The sequence below is a fragment of the Drosophila kikkawai genome, chromosome 3L, assembly GCF_030179895.1.
Source record: "Drosophila kikkawai strain 14028-0561.14 chromosome 3L, DkikHiC1v2, whole genome shotgun sequence".
NCBI classification, from domain to species: domain Eukaryota; kingdom Metazoa; phylum Arthropoda; class Insecta; order Diptera; family Drosophilidae; genus Drosophila; species Drosophila kikkawai.
Window position 1 is genome coordinate 25076310 of NC_091730.1, and position 20467 is coordinate 25096776.

Here is a 20467-nt window from a genome sequence, read left to right on the forward strand (position 1 = left end):
TCAGCCAGGACAGCAGCGACGACGACGACGACGGCGGCGCGTCGTGTGGCCAGTCAGACATATTAATGACAAAATGATTATGATGACACTAACTGAGGTCTGTCAATCCAGATAGAGCTGTAAGATGGCCGGGGGAGAGCAGCAGTGAGAGGAGCGCCCGACTCCGCGTGCTATATGTAAAACAAGATTGACAAACAAACCAAATACTTTAAATGATGCTTAAAGTTGACACAGCTGTCGAACAGAAGGACGAATCTGTTCAAGTGAGATTAATGGCAAAGAAATTATACTGGGAGGATTCTTAACGGTTCTGTTCATGATAAAGTAGAGTAGATGCAGAGGAGCAGATAAACATATGCCAAAAAACTATTATTCGGTATTAAAAATGTGTAAAATTCACTACAATTTGCCAACTAAAAATAGTTCATTTTAGTTGTGCTGAGATGTCGTAACGTTACAGAATTCATGAGCAAATCTAAGAATGTTGGATATTGGCTAAGACCTCATTAAAGTTTTTAATGTATCCTTCTGCCATTGATTTATTACTTTTTAACAAGTATGAATTTATAGAAGTGGTAACTTAAATGCAACGAGGACTTTGATAATAATTGCATTCCCTCATATAATTTTAAAAGATGTTACAACAAACAAAAAGGTTTGACTTTTGTGTGTTGGCCTTCTTAAACCATTGCTCAGGGGTTCAAGTGATAATTAGTAGAAGTTTCTGAGAGACAAAAGAAAGTCGAGAAGTTCCAGCATCGATAAAGTAGAAAGTATCTCTAAAAGTGGCTAGATTTAGTTACATTCTGTGCATAGTGAGCGTGTGATGGCAGAAGGCAGTCAGTCAAGGGGCACCACTGCTATGGAAGGATGAAAAGCTTCAGTTAACCGGCGACGTCGGTTATTTTTAAATGTTTCTCCCTTCTTAGGATTTTAACAGGAAAGTCAAAGTTGTGGCGTGGCCTAGGCTGTCACCTGCTTGAAAAACACTTTCCAATTTTTGGTTTGGATCTTAAACGCTCTCCAGTTCGGTTGCTTTTAGCAGAGAATTTGCCGAAGGCTTGGGTAAAAAGAAAACAGGGAAGAAAGGCCCGTAGCCAAGTGCCAGGAACAGCAAAAGAAAACACGCGCTAACCACGTCGCCTCACAGAACTACCTCCCCCCACAATTACCGCCCCCTTGGTGGCCCCAGCCCTCCCCCTTCCCCGACAATGGCAAGACCAAGACCAAGCGCCCCGTTAATTAGATTTTGCGGTTTTTGTGTTGTGCAAACTTCAAAAGCAACAGCAACACACAGATGATGAGGACGCCGCCCCCTACACCCAGCCCCCTTCATGCCCCGCACCACTTAGTCAGTGGCTGCCAAACGCCAAAATGTATGCTTTAACAATTTTTGATACAACATAAAATTGGAATTGAAACGACGCTGAGTGGGGTGGGGTGGGGTGGTGTGGAGTGGGCAGGGGTATTTGGTTGCTGCGGGTCGCAAAACAAAATCGATAAATAAAACTTTTTACAATGCGGCAACACTTTCACGCACTTTGGCCCTCACCCATCCCCCACCCCCCATCCCCATCCTTACCTAACCCATATCCGTCCCTTTCTCGCTCCCGCTTGCGGTGGCATTGAAAAACCGCCTGGAAGTATGCAGCTACAACAAGTTTTTTACGCAATTAGTGTACAATTTCTTAATTTATACCCTGTCGCCAATTTATCAACACAGGACCAGACCGAGGGGGCGGCAGGCGGCAAGCGGAAACCTCCTCTGTGGGACCAAAGTGAAATATTATTATGAGTACGTGTTTGGGTGGTCGTTGGGTCCACTGCTGCGACTGAGCTGGTGACGACGCCCTCAAGTTTCTGCTGTTTCCGTGTCCCCGGAAGGGCTGAAAGGGTTGCTTGCCGGCTCTATTCCGCCTAACCCCTTGACACCGACCACCGCTCAGCCCACCGCCCTCTGCTGGCTTAACATATGCTACTTTGACATAGTTCTTTGGGTCGAGTCGAGCGTTGGTAGTGAAATATGAAATACTATTTATAACTTGATCAGCCCGAGATGGGTCAGATGCAAAGCAGGGGATGACAGCAACTCGGGCAGAGTATCTATCACGCTCGCATCGCCAGTGCTCCGGGGGACGTGGGTCAGGGGTGGATTGGATTGGCATTGGGACTGGGATTGGGCTGGCTGGGATTGATATTGGCCTAGGGTTCGTTCGGGCTGTGCGGCTGTTAATTAAGTTATGATGGCAAGCCACAAACATTGCGATGGCTTCTGGTGCTGCGACAGATATATGTTACATAGGCCCCGTCAGTTTATGAAATTTTCATTAATTTTCGACCGCAGAGAGATTCTGCTGATGCTGCTCCCTCCCACTGTGCCCTCTGACCCCTCGGGCTGACAGCGGAACGAAAACTTGACGACGCAGCAGCACTAGAAGCCGAAACAGCAGCAGTCGTAATGAAATTTCGAGACATGTATGTATGACAGCACCACATTCAGTTTCGGCCAACTTTTGACAGGCATCTGGAAAAGTGCTCCCTCGAATGATGACAAACTGTAGTCCGGCGCACAAAAGCCCTCCTAATTATATGATAATCAGAATCTATCAGCATCGCCTCTTCCTTTTAATTAGGCCGTTCACAGGGTGCCTAATCATCATAACAATACGCCTTGCGTTCCAGTACATTTCGGGGCCACGGGCTTGAGGTGGAGGAGGTGGAGCCGGGATCAGGAGCCAAGGCTGCCCCGTCATGGCCTTCTTCTGACGCTGCTCCGGCCTTAACACTGGCATATAATTTAGATTTATCGCTTGATTTTCGCATAAATATCGACCATGTGGAGGGGCAGCCGGGCCCTCCTGCGCTTTTATGTGCTCGTTGATGCATAAAGGCAATAGCTTTGGAGCAGAGTGCCCGGCCCGGCCTAACGACTTGTTGTTCGTAATACGTATATAGAAGATGTAAAATCGAAATGACATTGAGTCAGTGTAGGAGGTGTGTGGTTGTGCTGGGCGTGGGCGAGGGCGAGCAAGTGTCAGATAATGTCGAACTGCATAAATGGCAGCAGAATCATTGGTGATTTTTCGTTTTATTGAATTTATGGCCGATCCAGGACTTTTAATAATGTCATTCAGCAAGTTCCTGCACATAACTGGCTCAATATATGTTAAAAGCAGTGTCTTCCGCCTTCCGCGAAAAGGCCAAGTCCCCAGATGTGCGGTAAAGAAATATTTTGTTAAGTAAAAATACAATTTCCTTTTTGAAAATGGTGAATACATTAATTTATATTTCTGGTTTTCATTAAATGATATGCTTTAGCATATTATTTGCTTAGCGATAAACTTTTCAAACTCTATATTCTCAAGCGAAGCTGTGGCTAGAGTTTAATAAAATTATATGTTTATAAATTATTATTAATTTCCAATCTTCCCAAAGAAATCCTCGAAGACTTTTGTATATCCTTTTGAGCCTATGTGTGCCTGGCAGGATTGTCACACACAAAGTTGCACATTTGAAATTGATGGATTCGCCGCATATCCCATTGTAACTACTCATAGCTCGCTGGGAAATCATCGAGTTTCGCTCTCGGGATTGCGCCTAGCATTCCATCAACTAGCTTCCTATGCGTGTAAAATTGATTTCATATCATCGTCGCCATCTTGACATTGATTATGTGCCTTAACACTTGACTGCCCCGAAGCGGATTCTTAGCCAGAGGCACAGGAGAGCGTGAAAAAAGAAAAATATCAACAGACCATTTAGCGCTAAATACACAACAAACTCGGTCGCACAAGAGCCTCCTGAGCGGGAAAGCGGAAAAGCGGTGGGACGGTGGGTCTGTGGGGCAGTGGAGCGGGAGGAGCGTCTGTTGCTGTCCGAAAATTAACGCAAAATCAAAGTAAAAATGCGATAAATTGGCGACGACAAGCGCAACGCAGAGAAACAATAACAGCAACGACGGCGGCTGGCGGCCTGCGATGCTGACAACGCTGTGCTGTGCCGCGTTTGAAATGAGCGAAAATCGGTCGAGCATATCAAATTGAAAAACTCCAAGTTTCAGGACAACGCGACGGTTGCGGGGATGCCGCTCCTGCTCTGCGCGGTGGTAGATTTCGGGGGACTGGGGGGACGCTACATGATGCTTTTGCGTATCCTAGTGACACACAAACACAGCGAGAGATGGAAACAGACACCCACGCACAAGGAAGCGAGAGGAAAGCGCGTAGCGAAAATATCAGGGTAAAAGGAAAAGCGCTAGCTACAATAATAACGCTTGAATGCTGAGGGGAAGCGGGCCCATGAGAGAGGGACAGAATGAGGGGGGTTGCGGGTGGCAGAGACAGGGCCAGATGGACAGGCAACTGAGTAGACGACATTCATTGCTGCTTTGGCAGGTTGTTAGGTTTCCGACTCTGTCAAGGGCGGAGATTGTTAGCAGCTTGATTCAATGACTGACTGAACTCAACCGAACTGAGCTCGTCCGAATTGAGCTTACAACTGATGGATTTCGGCATATTAGCTGGCGGATTAACTGTGTAGAGTCGAGAGTTCGGGCTGAGCCATCTATCGGTAGGTTACCAGATCATGGTACATTGATCCCGCCATGCGAAAACCTCCTAGATAATCGAATTCTTAACATCTAGTTCAGGACAAAGTTACCGAAGTAACCTCTTACTTGAGGCATGGATCACATTTTGGTTAATTGACCGAGAAATTTTAACGGTCCCTTAAAACAATGGTAAAGATAAAAGGGAAAGTTGACTTAGGTAGTCAACACAAACATGAACGTTTTTTTTTTTTATTCATAACCCTTATTTGTTCACATGTTAATCTAGGGTCAAATGTTAACTGACCTCTCGTTAAATCCAAACAAAATTTTAGCTAACTGACCGAGAAATGAAAATTGGACTGATCAGGTCCATTTTAACTTGAAAAGAGGTAAAGGGGAAACTCGTAATGAGTGCCTGTCAGAAGCTAACTCTTACATTAAACAGTTTTATCGTTCTGGAACACCTTATCGGTTATCTTTTCGAATCGCAGGTAATTCTACAGTTAGGAGAATATGTATGTATGTATGTTTGTGCATAGCGCAAAACTGTGTCTCGACCATTAAGGCAAAGCCCGGAAATAAAAGCACAACAAGCCGCACCCCAAACTTCGCTGGCATTATTCAATGCCTCGCAGATGTTTTCCCGGTTGCCGTTTTGTTGTTATTTTTGCCGGCTTTGGGGAAAGCGCAAAAAGTGTTCCTCCATCTGCCGCCCGTGCTGTTGTTGTTGCCATTGCTGTTGCCGCTGTAGTTGGCAAAAATTGTTGCGTTTCGCATATTAATTTCTTCCTGTCTTCGTGCGTCGTCATCAACATCAAGCTCATGATGATGAATTTCCCAGCAATTCGGTGAATGGCGTGCGAGTGTGGGTGAGCTACTGTGCGTGTGTGTCTGTACACTCGCTCTTCGGACCGACTCTCTTCGGTCAGTGCGAATCTCTTCGCTGCTCTTATTGGTGTAGCCTTCCAGCCACGTTCTGTGTTTGCCTTTTGGGACCAGCGGCATCGGCAGCAGCAACAACAAGGTGAGTGGGAAAGCCTTAATCACATTGTGAGTCATGTGTTTCATAAATATTCAACAGAAAATTATCATCGCAGTGATGAGCACTTCCAGTCAAAACAGAGCAGAGCGGAGCAGTGCAAAAACAAGAGCGAAACGCACATGTTAGCGGTGCTCAGCCCACCCACCGCAACCCCCTCGCTGCCCGGCCCCCACGCTCTCTCACGCCACCCCCCACACCACCCAGCTCCAGAAGGGCAGCAGCCCGAGCCAGTCAAGCCCGGCACACGCGCTCTCCCACTCAGATGCACTCTGCTCCACTACACAAGACACCTTACATAGCTAGGGCGGAAAACTAACCGCTAGCCGTCTCGCTCGCACCCCCACCCGGAAAACGCGAGTGAGAGGGCGCGAACGAGAGAAAGGCTGCGCGTGCTTCGGCAGCACGAGTCACGAGTTGGTTCGCTCGCTCGGCCGCTGGTCGGGGCTTTTCCCTTTAGGCCTGCTGGGGTTTCCATTTCCAGCCTGCCTGACAGAGCCGCCGCTCGGCGTGATTTGGCCTCCTCTTTCGCCTTCGTTGTTTTGTTGTGCTCCACGGACGAGTCGGGACTACTACGATTGGGTCCTGCGAAGGTGGGATGCTGGAGGGTGGATGGCGTAGATCTCCCATCTTAAATCTCCAATGTGCAATTTCCAAGCTGTTCTCATTGAAACTGCTGATGTTTCGAGGAGCAACAAGCTATTATCGGCAACCCATATGTTCAGTCCAGGATCTTGGCTTCATTAATGCTGCGTACGCATACGCACCGTCGGCTCCTGGCTGCTGGTTCTGGTTCTAGTTCGACGTCAGCTTCGAACACGCACGTTCGACGCGCTCGAGCCACTGCTCGTAACGGGATCCCGAAGGCAGCCGAAAGGCTCGGGCCAAGCACCAGTCCACCCACCCCCACCCCCTACCGACCGCTCGAACATGTGTGCGTGTGTGTTGTTGTTTACCATCACCCGTTCTGTGCCGGCGAGTTGGGCTGTTGCGTTCGTTGTACAGTGGGCATCGGCTACATGTTTCCACATCATAAGTTTCTATGAAGTTTACCATAGAAAGGTGTTCCATAGGTATTTTAAGTGTTTCAAATTGATATCTAACAAATATCTAGAATATAGCAATAAGTAGTTTCAGCGTAATATTCCCAAGTATTCTTTAATAATAAGGAATAAATCTGTAGAGGGAAAAGAAACCCCGGGGAATATTAAATAAAATATACTTGTGGTAATCATTTGTTAAGACATTTTCCATTGTATTATTGTTCGACCAAGTCGAGGTGTATATTTGCTGTTGGCCTCACTGTACGCTGGCTCGAATTGGTCGGATGGGTCCAGGTTCGGTCGTGTTCGTGTTCCTGCTGTTGCTCGGGTGAGCGGGTAAAGAGCGACTCGTAAGAGAGTAAGAGCATTGCGAGGGAGGATTTTCCTCCAGCGAGCCGAAGTACTTTCGGCTTTCCCGAGTCGCGAGCAAATTCTCGTTATTTACGAAATTTTTCGAAAATTTAAGCAGGCAACCCGACTATGCACGACAGCAGTATGATATTGAGTTCTGTGTAGTTAAGTCGGAATATTTCGTATAGTTCTCGTCGACTGTCGTGTGACATTTGTTCTCTAATTCAGAAACGCATATAAAAACACATCGATAATACAAATTACGAATATTCATGAAAACAAACAACAAAAACCAAAAACCATCTAAATATTAAAATTTCAATTCGCTTCAATAATATATTATAAATATAACAACAACTTAATCAAATTAATTCGCCACAAAATCGCAAACATATTTGAAAAATTCGTTGACTCGATTCCATAACACGAACAAGCCGCATATTCGAGTTTTTAACTGTTAAACCTGTAAGCAAGGGCAATTTCTACCAAAACATCCCGAACTTATGCAGCAAAATATTTCCAGTAGATTCCGCAATATCACGCATCCATGTTACCAGCACCTGACTTACCAGAACTCGCTTTCTGTTCAATCTCTTCATCGGCATCATTACCATTAGCTCCAGAAATAGCAGCCTCTACTGCCGCGATAAACAAACCCAAAAATAATTAGAAACAATTCGTAAACAAAAATTCCAAGTAGAAGCAGAACTACGCGTTGAGGGAAACCCAACTGGCGATCAGGTTCTTTTGCTCCCATTGTCTGGGCTTTACTTTTTGGATATATTTCCACGCTTCGCTTTATTCCTGTTGTATTTTTTTCAATTTGCCCAGATAAACAAACAAACGAAAATTGATTCACGCTCGCAGCACACGAAAACATTTTCAATTAAATTTTTGGACTGAAAAGCCAACCGAACGAAAGCAACCCAAAGCAGAGCGGAGCACGGAAAACTGTTTCGGTTTCTCGCACTGAATTTGAATATTTTGAGCATTCCATAATTTCATTTTCATCTCCATGGCATTCCGGCTCTCCAGCACTGGACCGAGCCGAGATCCCATTGAAACATTTTCACCAAAATCTGTTGTGTTTGCTGTATTTTGTATTTGGTTGTGCCAGTGTGAGCTGCCAATATATTTTGCCATGTTAATTGAATATGCATTGCTCCTAATGATTTTGGCCAGCAGAGCATGATTTTCCTTTCTTTGGCCTGGGATTTTATATTTGAGTATACCATATAGTGTGTAGTTGCTAAATTATTTTACGGGCGCTTTGATGTGGCTCGTGTTGAACGAAAATCATTTTCAGAACCATTTCGATTTGCAGTGTTAAATCAGTCGTAAAACATTTCACTAATTAGTTACTTTATTTTGCATTTAAGTTTTGTGATGCTAAACTGGCTATAGGAAAAAGTTATAATGATATTGCTAAGTTTATATGCAATATTGATTTACCAAAAGAGCTGATGCATTGTTTTTTCGAAATTTTATTTCAAGTGTCCAAAAGCAAAAATCGTTTGCGTGTGAAGTGTACACTGTGCTAATTTGTTTTAATATTTTGATGTATTCCCAGGAAGCCTTAAAGAAAAAATATAAAATTCCATTTGTCAGTCGTTCTTCTCGATTAATTCGAATTTTAAATTATTGGCATTCCTCAGAGCAAGTCGATGCTATGATAAATCATTTTCTCTGCCAAAAACAATAGATATGCGAATAAATGTTATCGCAAGAGAGTTTTTATTCATTTCCGCGCTCACCTAATATCCAAGCGATTAAATTCGCAGCGTATCGGCTAGTCTAAAATGTATTTCTGTCCAACTGTACCTGAAAAAGCACTCCCAATTACCAATTACCCATGCTTACAGACAACACGAATAATATTCACAAACACAAATTTTAATTCGATTTTAGAAACGAGCAGCAAGATCACATAGAGAGTGAAAAGAGAGATACATAGATATATAGAGAGTACATGCGTGTGTGCTTAAATACTGGAAAATACAGATAAGATAAATACTATAAGCACTAAACCAGCCGCCGAATATACATTTATAGCAGGCTAACCCCGAAAAGTAACGCAGAAAATCAAATACAGTCAAATCAATAAGTAACAGACAATTCAAGTGAAAATCAGAAACAAATCAGAAACTGTTGAAATAAAAAGTGCTAAAAAATAACGACAACAAAAACTCGAGCAAATAAGCAACAGCCATTTTGAGAGAAAAAGAAAACCAAAAGCGTCCAGGGAATCGGTGCAAATCGTTAACAATTTTTTCTCGCAAAGGCGCCACGTCCAAGAGCAAATCGTTCCATATGGTTCATATTATCGAATTGGTCGGCCAGCCGAAGGTTGAGTTTGCTCAACAAGTTACTGTGAGTATCAAATCGGGGCCCAAATGAATTTCTTCCTTTTGCGGTGGGTGGGTTGCAGTTGGGGAGCGGAATGATAATAAATCTTGTTGTCCGTAGTCACGTAATGACAACTTAATACAAATACATATGCATTCATCGCCGCACACATTGTCACACGCTCACTAACGCACTTTTTATTATGTTGTTGTGGCGCTTTTTTCCTCCAGCTCCTCTTTGTTTTTTCCTTTTTTTTTTTGTGCCCTTGGCTTTGTTCAACATATTTTGACAATTAATCATTCACTGCGTCTGGGTGTCCTTCCCTGTATGTGTATGCGTGTTTGCGGCCACATTTTTTGTGGGAATTTCGAAATCAGAGCGTCTGTGTGTAGGTCAATGTGACTCTCGGCTTCACTGTCTGCGTCGCTCGGCCATTAACGCACCGCCATCTTCACTTATCCGCTTCTGGCCAATGTCCTTGTTACGAGAGCATTGGCTTCGACTTAAAGTGCTCCTCTTCCTTTGGACGGAAAAACTTCTGAACGTCCAAAAAGTAGACTACTTTTCGATGAAAGATTAAACGAAGCAAAGAGAAAAATATATACATATGTGGTGAACTTCTAGAGATCTCGAGATAAACCATTTTAAAGCCACGAAATATTGTACAAAGTATTAGCAAGTGTTACTTAAGACCTTTTCCAATCAGTTTAAACTGGAACGGAGTCGCTTCTTAATTAATCTTAAGGCAAACAATTTCAAAGTCAACGTAAAGCTATCCCTTGTGGTTGTAATTTCGAACATTTTTAAGCGTCAAATTACTAAATATAGCTGTTTTGAAAAGCGAGTTAATAGTTGTAAATACTTTAAATTTTTTGAACTCTGCAACGTTTATTTCAGTTATCTATTTATTCACTTATCTGATTTCAGTAAATTTAGGATTATGAATCATTTTAAAAACTAGCAAAAAGTTTAATCAAAGCAAATAAGTGCTACGATACTAGTAACCATAAATATTCCGATCCAAAGATATTTCAAACGACATATTTAATGGAAAGAAAATTTAAATAATAATTGTTGATTCAAAAATAGTTCAGTATTTTGTGTGGTCCTTATTTCGTTAAAAAATGTATCAATCATAATCAATTGACTCAACTCAACTTCCTTTTTATTGCCTGTTTTACCAATTATCAACTATCAACTACCTGACAAGAATATTTTATACGATTTCTTAAATTTAGACTTTCTAATCTATTTCCAAAACCTTACCAATCTAGTTAAATTTGTTGTAGCCAAGTAATATTTAAAATTGACGCTAATTGGACAACTACTAAACATTAAATCCTTTTAAATTACCAATATAAAATACCTATTTAAGATAATAATGATTCACAAATCCTGTTTCACATGAAGATAATTTGATCGCATCGGTCTGAGACGATCCTGTTTTTTCTCTGGCTTTTTGGAGCGTTGCTTAAATGGTTTACTTTCCTGAAAATTAGCAAACACTGAGCCTTGGGCACCACTGTTCTACAGTCTTGAAAGTAAAGTTGTACGATTAACTCCTCGGACTTACTATTATTTTGTCTTCTCATTGATCTTTAAAATCCTCACAGGAGCTTCAATTTATTATAATTCAGGTTTATCATCATCCCTTGTTTTGGTTATCTCGCTTCCACCTGATATTTCTCAGTGCCATATGGTAGAATCTCGTCCTACATATTGATTTATCTACTTTTTCATTCACTTGCTCTTTAGTCTCTTGATTCTGCCAAATTGTCAACCAGCTTTGTGGAATTTTCGACAAAAAAACTTAAATTCTAATCGGACTTACATATATTTCTGTTGCGTTGAATAACAACGGCTGTCTCACTCCCGCTCCCCTATCTATCTGTTTCACTTTCAGCTGACTGCTTTATCAGTGTGTGTGTAAGTGTGTGTGCCCCACATGCTGTTGTTGATGTTGCTCCAGTTGCTGTTGTTGTCCTCCGCTTGTCACCCTCTTTTCTCTTATTCTCTATTTTTTGATTTTATTACAACGCCAACGCAGAAAAGTCTGTTACTTTGGGATATTGCGTAAATTTCATTGTGTATTTCACATTTATGGTGGTGGCTGTCTAGGATCGGGCATAGATGGGGGTTGCACAGGACGGGCTTTGAGGGGTGTCGTGCGGCAGGGGGCAGGGCGAGGGTGGTGCGTGCTGCGTTGGATGACGTCGCCGGCGTTCTTTGTTGTGCTTTGTGCGTGCGTCCGTCCTCCCGTTCTCTCCTCGTATCCCCCAATCCTTCCCCGCATCCACCCGTTTCCTACTTATATTCTTGTGTCTGCTTTTACATTCATCCTTGGCGCGGGGGATGTTCGCTCTCTCTTCTTATTCTAATGATGACACACGCGTTCTCTGTCGCCCTCCCTGCCGTTTGGCTATCTAGTCCTCTCCTCCGCTCGCCCTATTGTTGTTCAATATTTTGTGCTGTGCCACTTGTTTTGAATTTTTCCACATCCTTTTGTTGCTCTTCAGTTGTTGTTGGCATTACGTGTTAGCTAACTTGCTCGTTAAATGGTTAAGTGGAGCAAAGTCGTTGACACAGTTCTTCTGGGGTCCTTTTCTTTCCTTTCGCGCTTGCCGATTGCATTTCGGGCCATGACTAAGAGACACGAATTGTCTCTGCTAAAGGTTATACCCTTTCACAGGCAGTATCTTGGTTTTAAGACCCCTGATTTCTAGGTAGACCGATTGCAACTCGTAATTGGTTTTAGTGGACGAAAAATAAAAAAACCCCTTTTTTAATAAAGGACATTGACATAAGACTTGGTCGAATGTCTCTGAAATAAAATTAAATTTAAATATAATGAGATTTTGTTTTTAACAGGAAGGCACTTGGGTATTTCCTTATCATATATTTAAAGTCTTAATACGTTTTCCTTCGATTGTTTCCAATTTCATTCCTTTTCAATTGGTTCCAGCCCTTTCCGCTTAGAATTCTTTGTCGCCGTTCAATATTTGCCCTTTAAGCCCCTCTTCTAATCGTCTTCTCCTTTGGCGGAGCTTTCATCCGCACTTGCCACTTGGCACAATCGCACACTTCATTTTCCACTTCATTTCATAATTTCACCCTTGAAACCAATAATCTTGAATGTGGCCCGCAAGCCGCCCAGAGGACACCGAGAGCGTTCGAAGGAGTCCGCTTGTCATCCGCCGGCATAATTTACCTTTTGACGGCCACTCCCCCGCCCACTTACAGCACACCTTGCCCACCTGGGGGCGCATTCAACAGCCCGTCGAGGCGCACACACACGTATGCAACGCTATTAAATTACTTGCCACTGCAAATTACTTGGGAAAACAAAGCGGAAGGAACAAAAAAGCAAAGGGAAACAAGACAGACCGCAGGGCCAGGGCCAGGACGTCTTGACGTATGCAACAATAATAATAACGGGTTGTGGTCGCCGCGCCGCCTTTGTTATGCTTGGCCCGGTATTTTGTAAGCCGTCAAGCATTTACATACCATTAGAGGGCTTACGGGAGTGGGTGACAGGCGTATAAATATTGAAAAGCGCCAACGCACTTTGTTGGCTTGCTGGTAATTGCTTAAGTCGGCAAATTGTCCAGCCTAATAAACATAAATACTTCTCGAAAGGGGAAGGCGAACGGCACAGCGAAAATGTGTTTGCCAATGAAATTTTCTTAAGCCTAATTGATTAGTCATGTCCCAAAAGTACTCTTTGGCAACAGTTATGTATTCAATTTGTGGACAGGTAGATGTGCGAATAATCGAAGGTAGTGAAGTGTCAATTTATGTGTAACGTACAGCTAGGTAAAGTAACAGTTTAAGAACAAAATAGTTTACTTTTGTTTTATTTTGATTATATTGTTTTGATTTTTCCAATTTTTTGTTAAGGGGTTATATAAAGTTGTACCGCGCAAAACAATTAAATTTTGTCGATTTTTTTTTTGACAACATAAAAAATATTTATTAAAAATTTTTTGCCGACGTTGTTTAGTACATCTTTCTGGGTACCTATTAAAATTTTTTCATAAAAAAATATTAAATAATAAAAATGTTATGGCCGAATTCCAAGATCGTCTTTTTTCGATGGTGACTTGCGCTGGACATCATATCCCGAGAACGGTTCATCCGAAATCAAAAATAAAAAAAAATTTCGTTAGTATATTGTATTTTCTAGTCCTTGGACGAAGGATTTGTAAAAATTTTGATTAAAAAAAATGGCGACGATTTAACAAAAATGTCCTTTTTAAGGTATAAAATTTTTCGATTATTTATTATTATTATTATTTATTTTATGCTCTAAAAAAGAAAGTTTAAAAAAAAAATTAAAGTCCTTCGTCCAAGGACTAGCTTTTAATTTAATAAATAAGTGGTCAAAATTGGGTGTTGATCGGATTAATAGTTTTTTAGTCCACCGCAAAGGTTATTTAGAAAAAACAAGATTCTGAGATAATCGCGTTTAAAGTTTCAAGCTTGTTCCGGCCGATGTGCAGGTAGTGCGTATAAATAGCTACAACTTCGGTTCTTTTTAGTAGTACTTCTCGAGACATTTCCCCCAAGATTTTAAGCAGCTTTTTGCCCGTGGTCAGTCAGTGGACGGAAATGCAATTTAACCTTTCGAACAGGGTTTATTCACTTCACTCATTTACTTTCAGAACGTCTCTCTTGAACAACTTCTAATGCTTTCCGATTCCGTTATGCTTGGCTGGGGAATGATTTGCATTTTTTATTATGTATGTCGAAGGGCACGCGACTCGGGCTTGCTCCGGGCTTTAATTTGAGCTTCTCGATTATTATAGGTGACAGTTTTATAGCTTTGTTAACAGGGCGCACAGACTGCACCCCGGCTGTGACTCAGGTTCTGGCCAACAACGCTTTTCCCGCTTCTGTTGTGCTTGGCATGTTCAGCGCTGATTATGCTTTGTTCCTTTGGCGAAAAACTCACCCCCAAGCGCGGGAGCGAGAGTGGAAAACTTATCGCCGCGGGCCAGGGCCAGGGTGAGGGCGTCGGGGCGGGTTCGGGCATTAGAATTACTTGCGTGATTAACGCACACCCTCGAGCGTGTCCGTCCCCCGGCCATCGGGCCAGGTCTTATCTATGGCTGCCTGCCTTAATTGTGGGTCTTCCATTTGACTATCGATCGATTTTCGATTCCATTCAATTCGATCATCGTAATGAGGCAACTTCAAAAGCTGCACAGCTCATTAGGTTTCCTGCGGCGGGCATGGCACATGCACGCTTATGTATTGGCTATATGCCCTCCGACTTTGGACTTTTTCTCAGCTCCGATTTCCTCCTCTTGGTTTGCCTTTGCCGCGGCTTCTGCACGTTTCTCTTTGTTTTGTTTATGGCTTCTCAAAATAGCTGAATCTAAATGTAAACAAAAGCGCAAAAATACCGAAAAATGAAAATGGGCAAAGCGAAGGAAAATCTTACAGCTCGCAGTGGCAGCAGCTGTGTGCGTCATGTGAACAAATTTTCCAGATGCTTTTCCCGGGCCACCCCGCCCCCCTCTCTCTCTCTCTCATGTACTTTGCATACTTTTTAATGCCTTCGCCAAAGTGCAAAACCGCATGAAGAGGCCTTTAGCTTTCGACTTTTCGCTCTCTTTTCGCTGGGAGAACAATAAATTGTATTTCTGTTTATTATTTATGTTCCGCAGCAGAATGTTTATGGTCTCCCTCGTACATACAGACTCTTATATAGGCCATTTTGCTTTTGTTTTTCGTATTTGCCTGATGCGCTAATTATTTTCACTCTCAAAATCCTTAACCTTATCGATATTTCTCTCTGAGTGGCCAGTTCCTCTGGCAGTATGGGCTTGTTTTCCACACGGCAAATAAATCAACGGAAAACTCCAAGAGAGGAAGCAGAGTGTGTATATTATGCAAAGGGAAACCGGCAAACAAAACCGCTAATTGTCGATAAACAACCAATAAAATACAAATTTCCCAAAAACATCTATCAAAAATAATATAAATAATAACAATACCGCACAACCACACAGGCGCGCACACCAGCACTCAAGGACGATAAATAAAAATGGCAATAGGAAACTTGGAATGGGTCTCGAGTGGGTGAAAGGCAGCGGCGACTGAAGGAGAAGAAATGTATGGAAAATAGTGTTTGACAGCTCATAAAAAATAATGTCGTATTCATTAAGGGTGGCAGGCAACCTGTGCGCAAGGGGCCGTCGATGTGGCCGGGAGTTGCCAAAAGCGAGTTCCACTTTATTTACGACAGGAAGTGGGCCAGAACAGCAACAGCCACTTGGAACGCACGCATGCAATGTTCCATGGGAGTGCTGGTGGTGGTGGTGGTGGTGGGATCGGAGGAGTAGGAGCACGAGGGTGACAGTCCAAGACCCAAACGAAATATTTCGTTGGTATTTAAGGAGTTGCCTGAATTGAAGTATTCTTGTAATATTCATCCCGCAGATGTGATCATACCAATCGCTTTCTCATTTTCCTTATGTTTTAAGTTTATTAAAAGCTTTTTTATTGTAAAGCATCCATAAAGCTCAAACAAGATGTCATTTTATTTATCTTTAAAAAAGGATTAACTTTTATAGGTAATAGTTTCGACCTTTCCTTTTTAATTTATTTACTTTAATCGTTTTATCTCAGGAGGTTTAGAAAGGAAAGTGCCTTAATATTTAAGGGAGTAACGCCTTGTGACATTGACAATGTCAAGGATTGAAGTAATGAGTGAATGATTGAATGACACACTGGCAGAATGACAGTCCTCCTTTCCCAGCGACTGTGCAGGTGTAGTAATTTTGTTGTTGCCGCTCCTGTATTTTGTATTTGTATTCAGCGTTTGTTGTTGAAGGTTTGCGTGCCGAAAGTTTCGAAAGTTGTTCAAGTAAACACGGGACAGCGTGTTGCTGGAGGCAGGAGGAGGGGAGTTTGTTGGTTGAAACATGCAAATGTTACAAGGTGTTATGCTTTATGTACATTTAATTGAGACTTATTAGGTAGTGAAGTGTACAATAGTTAAATGCGGTTGCCGTCGTTGTCGGAGCTGCTTGTTTGGCTTGTTGATAGTGTCGTTAGTGGTGCGAATAGGGTGCTTTTCCCCCAATGCCGCTTCGGAATCGATCATTTTAACTGCGCCGTTGTATTAAAGGTGCTTTCTTTATTGAGTGAGGGTTTTGTTTGGGGAAATAACCATCCAGATAGAAAGGACAGGTATCATCGCAGTCTAGTCAACCATAACATACAGAAATCACTAATCGAAATATTCTCCCTCTTGCCGGAATATGAGGAAGTTGTTGGATGCCAGAGTGTATATCCCACAAGAGAACCCGAGGCGAAGCCTTAAAGAACAACTGAGAAATGTATTGGCAGTCCATCGTAACCAATGCCCCCCGACTTCCACTGCAACAACTTCGGCTACATTAGACACCGCCGCCGCCACTTCAGTGCGCATTTCAAGTTGTGTTTCCCCCGATTTTCTGCGCGCGGTGAATACGGTGGCGTTCGAGTTAGTTGCACTTTTCTATTTTTGGGTTCAAAAATACAAAAGCACGAACGGATTCCGCCCGCGAACCGACCCCTCGCGGACTGCCTTTCAGCATTCTGCCTTCTATTTTCAATAGACGTAGTTCGGCCGTTGTTGTTGCTGTTTTCTTGTAGCCGACAAACAATAAAAATGATGCGTTGTGTTGCAAAAGCGCTGCTGTCCACACCAGACCGGCCCCGCCCGCCGTATTCCCCCTCTCGATTCCCATTTCCAGCCCGGCATGCCCACTTGCAGCATAGCATATGTTGCAACTCTGTTGGCGAAATGAAAAGCGGAGATGCACGAGAAAAAGCAGGAGGTGGAGGTGGCTGAGGTGGAGGCGGAGATTTTCGCCCATTGATATTGATGAAAACGACGTCCAGTTACAGTTCGTTGGCTTTTGCTGCATTTTCCAGGGAACAACACGAAATGCGCCCCGGTTGAGATAAAGACGGGTTGGCAACGAGAGGGCCTGAAACAGCTGAGGATATGCAAATGGTATATATTTTGTCAAAGCATAAAGACTGTGTTTGGCAGGGATATAAAAAATACATGACACATGTAGCTCACAGATACTAATGCCGTTCGTGCTGGAGAGATGCACAGATGCAGGAGGAGATTGTGATGGCGATGGATGCAGAGACGGAGACGGAGATGGAAATGCATATGCATCATTTATCCGCTGACAGTGGAAGCGAGCAGACTGATTGAGAGATATTCCAGAAAGAGAGAGTAAAGTCCCCAATCTCCACTAATGTTTAATTCCCTTTGCTTCAGATACTTCAAGACTTGGACTCGGACTAGACGGAATCGGACATCAGAAGGTCCTAATCCACATGTATCCCAACAGTTTCTATTTTCTAACCTTTGGTTGTTCCTCCTATTGTCCTGCCTCTGGCTTAATTTAACGCTCGACGCACACGCATAACCCATTTTCCAGTCCCCGGACCCCGCTAAATTGTCACTAATTCGCCGCCTTTTGCTCAGCGTTGCATGTCCTTCCACATAATTCCGGGTGCGAGCAGCCAGGGACTAACAACTGCAATTGTTCGCAAGAAAAGGAAAACTTAATAATTGCCGCGGCGCAGAGCTTTAATGCCACATACCAGCACACCTCCATACCTTTCCCGGGGCAGAGTCACATGTGCTGCCCGAGTCCGAGAGTTTTATGCAAATCTTCGCCACTCGCTGGTGTGGGACTTGAAAAGTGACAATGCAGAACCCACACTCCGAAACAGGCAGGGAAGATACACGAAGGGCAGGACACTGCTCCTCCTTTGTTGGCAGTCCCTATTTCGCCTTGACTTTTTCCCACACATTTCATGCCTCGGTTTTTTATCTTTTTTCCTTTTTTTTGCTGTATGCAAGTTTGTGCAACTATTTTCCATGCGCATGGGCACAAAAAGGCAACCACCGCATGACTACTGCCAACTACGAGCCGGGGGAAGTCCCCAACCCCCAGTCCCCAGTCTCCGACGGCGCCCTCTGCCCCGAACTGCCCCGTCCACAACCCTTAGCCCAGCATGTGGCTAGTGGCAGGCAGCCAACCAGAGCGTAGTGCAAACTGGAGCATTGAAACTATTTATTTGTTGTTGCCAGTCGGGGGGAGGAGGCGGGGATTTTTTCTATTACGCGCTCGTTTATTACGGAAATTCCAGCTCACGCCTAAATGTATGCAGTTTTTCTGCTCCGCAAAGGGCCGAGGGCTCCAGATGCAAGAAATTCCATTCAATCAGTGGAGCGCTTCCATCGTCCTTTGTCGTCATCCGGCCTGCGGTCAGAGAAGTCTTGAACCCTAGTCCTTTGGCTCCTTCCAATTCCTGCGTCGCGCCCAAATTAAGCGATTCCCTGAGCTCACCGTCCCCGCTCTCGATTGATGGCCCACTGTCAATCGCTAAGCTCCTCAGTCAGAACCTGAATCACAATCAGAGTCGGAGTCAGTCTCTTGTAAGAAAGTTGAGGGCGAGGAACTGCGCGACCGGCGACAGAGACAGAGACAACGATAGAGAGAAAAAGGGAGAGAGAGACCGGAGAGAGCAAAGAAAAAAGCGGAGAAAGCGAAACTTTTTAATGATGTAAAGTACAAAGTTTTCTGTCTTGTCGCTGGCGCAAGTAACTTGAGTAAACTTTGAGTTATGCCCTCCCAGCCTTAACATAGATGCGATGCGAATCCGGGGCAGCGGCGACGGCGACAACCTCAAAGAGCAGTCGACAGCGACAAGTTGGGAGGACATCCTTTCGCCCACAGGGACCCGATCGATCGATGCCCGGTCTGCGGGGACTGTGGCTGGTGTTTTGTCGTTTGTTAAAAGTTTTCAACACTCATTTTTATTATGACATACGCGAGAAGTACGAACCGAATTAGTGGGGATGCTGGAAGGGCTGCAAATGGGTTCGCTAATAAAATGCCAATTTGCTGCCATTGAATGGCTGCTTTATTGGCCGCCATTACAACTCGTACGCATAAAGGGCGCTGCCCCATATCCTGAGCCCCAGCACACACGCACACGCATACGCGTACAGAGACTCATGCGTGCGCCAGGACCTTCTCTTGAAGGCATTTTATGACGGCAACATTTACACGCATAAAATATGCATGATAAAACTTTGTTGTTGCAATAAATCAGCCACGGCAGCAGGCCCCGGACCCCGAAAATTGTGCAACGCCTTGTGCTCCCCCGCCTGATGTGATTACAAAACCATTCGGAGCCAACATGGGATCCCTCGCTCCGAATAAGGGCTGCTTATTTATGTCCTGCGTGATCTGCGTTCATCGGGATGCGGTCGTAATGAGTTCCTGGCGCAAATCACTTGCTGCCGGGTGGCAACCGGTGCCCACCCCGGTCCCGCTGTCAAACTACTTAAACTGCCATTAAACTATCGAAAGAGTGCTGGATGAATGCAAGCGGAGGGTGCGAGGGAAAACTTTTGCGGGTTCCTCAATCAGAAATATTATAAAAAGGACGCCCAGCTTTGTTAGAGGTGCAAATGCTTCACAAACAGACAGACCAAGTCGCCCCCGCACACCATCCCTTGCCGCAAGCTGCAGCAACTTTTTGGCCATTGTGTTTTGACTGCCTTTGTTGCATGCATAAAATATTTATGCGCTGGAAAATATGCAGCAACGAAAAGCGGAGGCGAATGCGGTACTCCTTTGCTGCAACTCCGGCGCCGTCGTCTCCATGTGCGTGCAACTTTTCACACTCAAATGAAATTACGAGAAAAAAAAAGGAAAACTTTGCTACTTAAATGTAGCGCTCCCCATCGCTTTCTCTCCTTTCCTCACCAGCAGTTTATTGCTTTCTGCACTTTATCAACCATTTTTCCATGGCTCAGTGAACGCTCAATTGCTGACTGCCGGAGCGAGAGAGCGCGGAGCGCAGAGCGAGAGAGACAGTAAACTTTTCATTAATAACGATTTTCCATTAACTATCGATTGATTTCGAGTCCCGAGGACAGCAGCATCCCGGTGGCAACAACAACAACGACAAGTCGCAAGTAGCGAACGCACTTCAGACAATGCCTGCAACCGGCAGCTACAACAAAAGCAAAAGCAGCAGCAACAAAAACAAACACAACAAGAACAACCACAGCCACGCCAACAACACTTGAGTCTATTTAAAACGCAA

General features: G+C 43.9%; 1 protein-coding gene across 17 annotated transcripts in view; it reads left to right on the top strand.

Moving 5' to 3' along the window:
• The window catches only part of bru3 (bruno 3), a 265769-nt gene that overhangs the window by 134406 nt on the left and 110896 nt on the right, over nt 1–20467 (top strand). For 8 of the 17 annotated variants that reach the window (XM_017181101.3, XM_017181103.3, XM_070284885.1 and 5 more), the window contains exons 1-2: nt 7138–7447; nt 8891–9352. The exons of 8 other annotated variants lie outside the window; for them this stretch is intronic. In XM_017181101.3, coding sequence (XP_017036590.1) covers nt 9293–9352 — 60 coding nt within the window. In that variant the 5' untranslated portion in view covers nt 7138–7447; nt 8891–9292. Of the gene's footprint in view, nt 1–7137; nt 7448–8890; nt 9353–20467 lie in introns of those variants that run through there. One more of the 17 variants, XM_070284891.1, reaches the window with a different exon arrangement.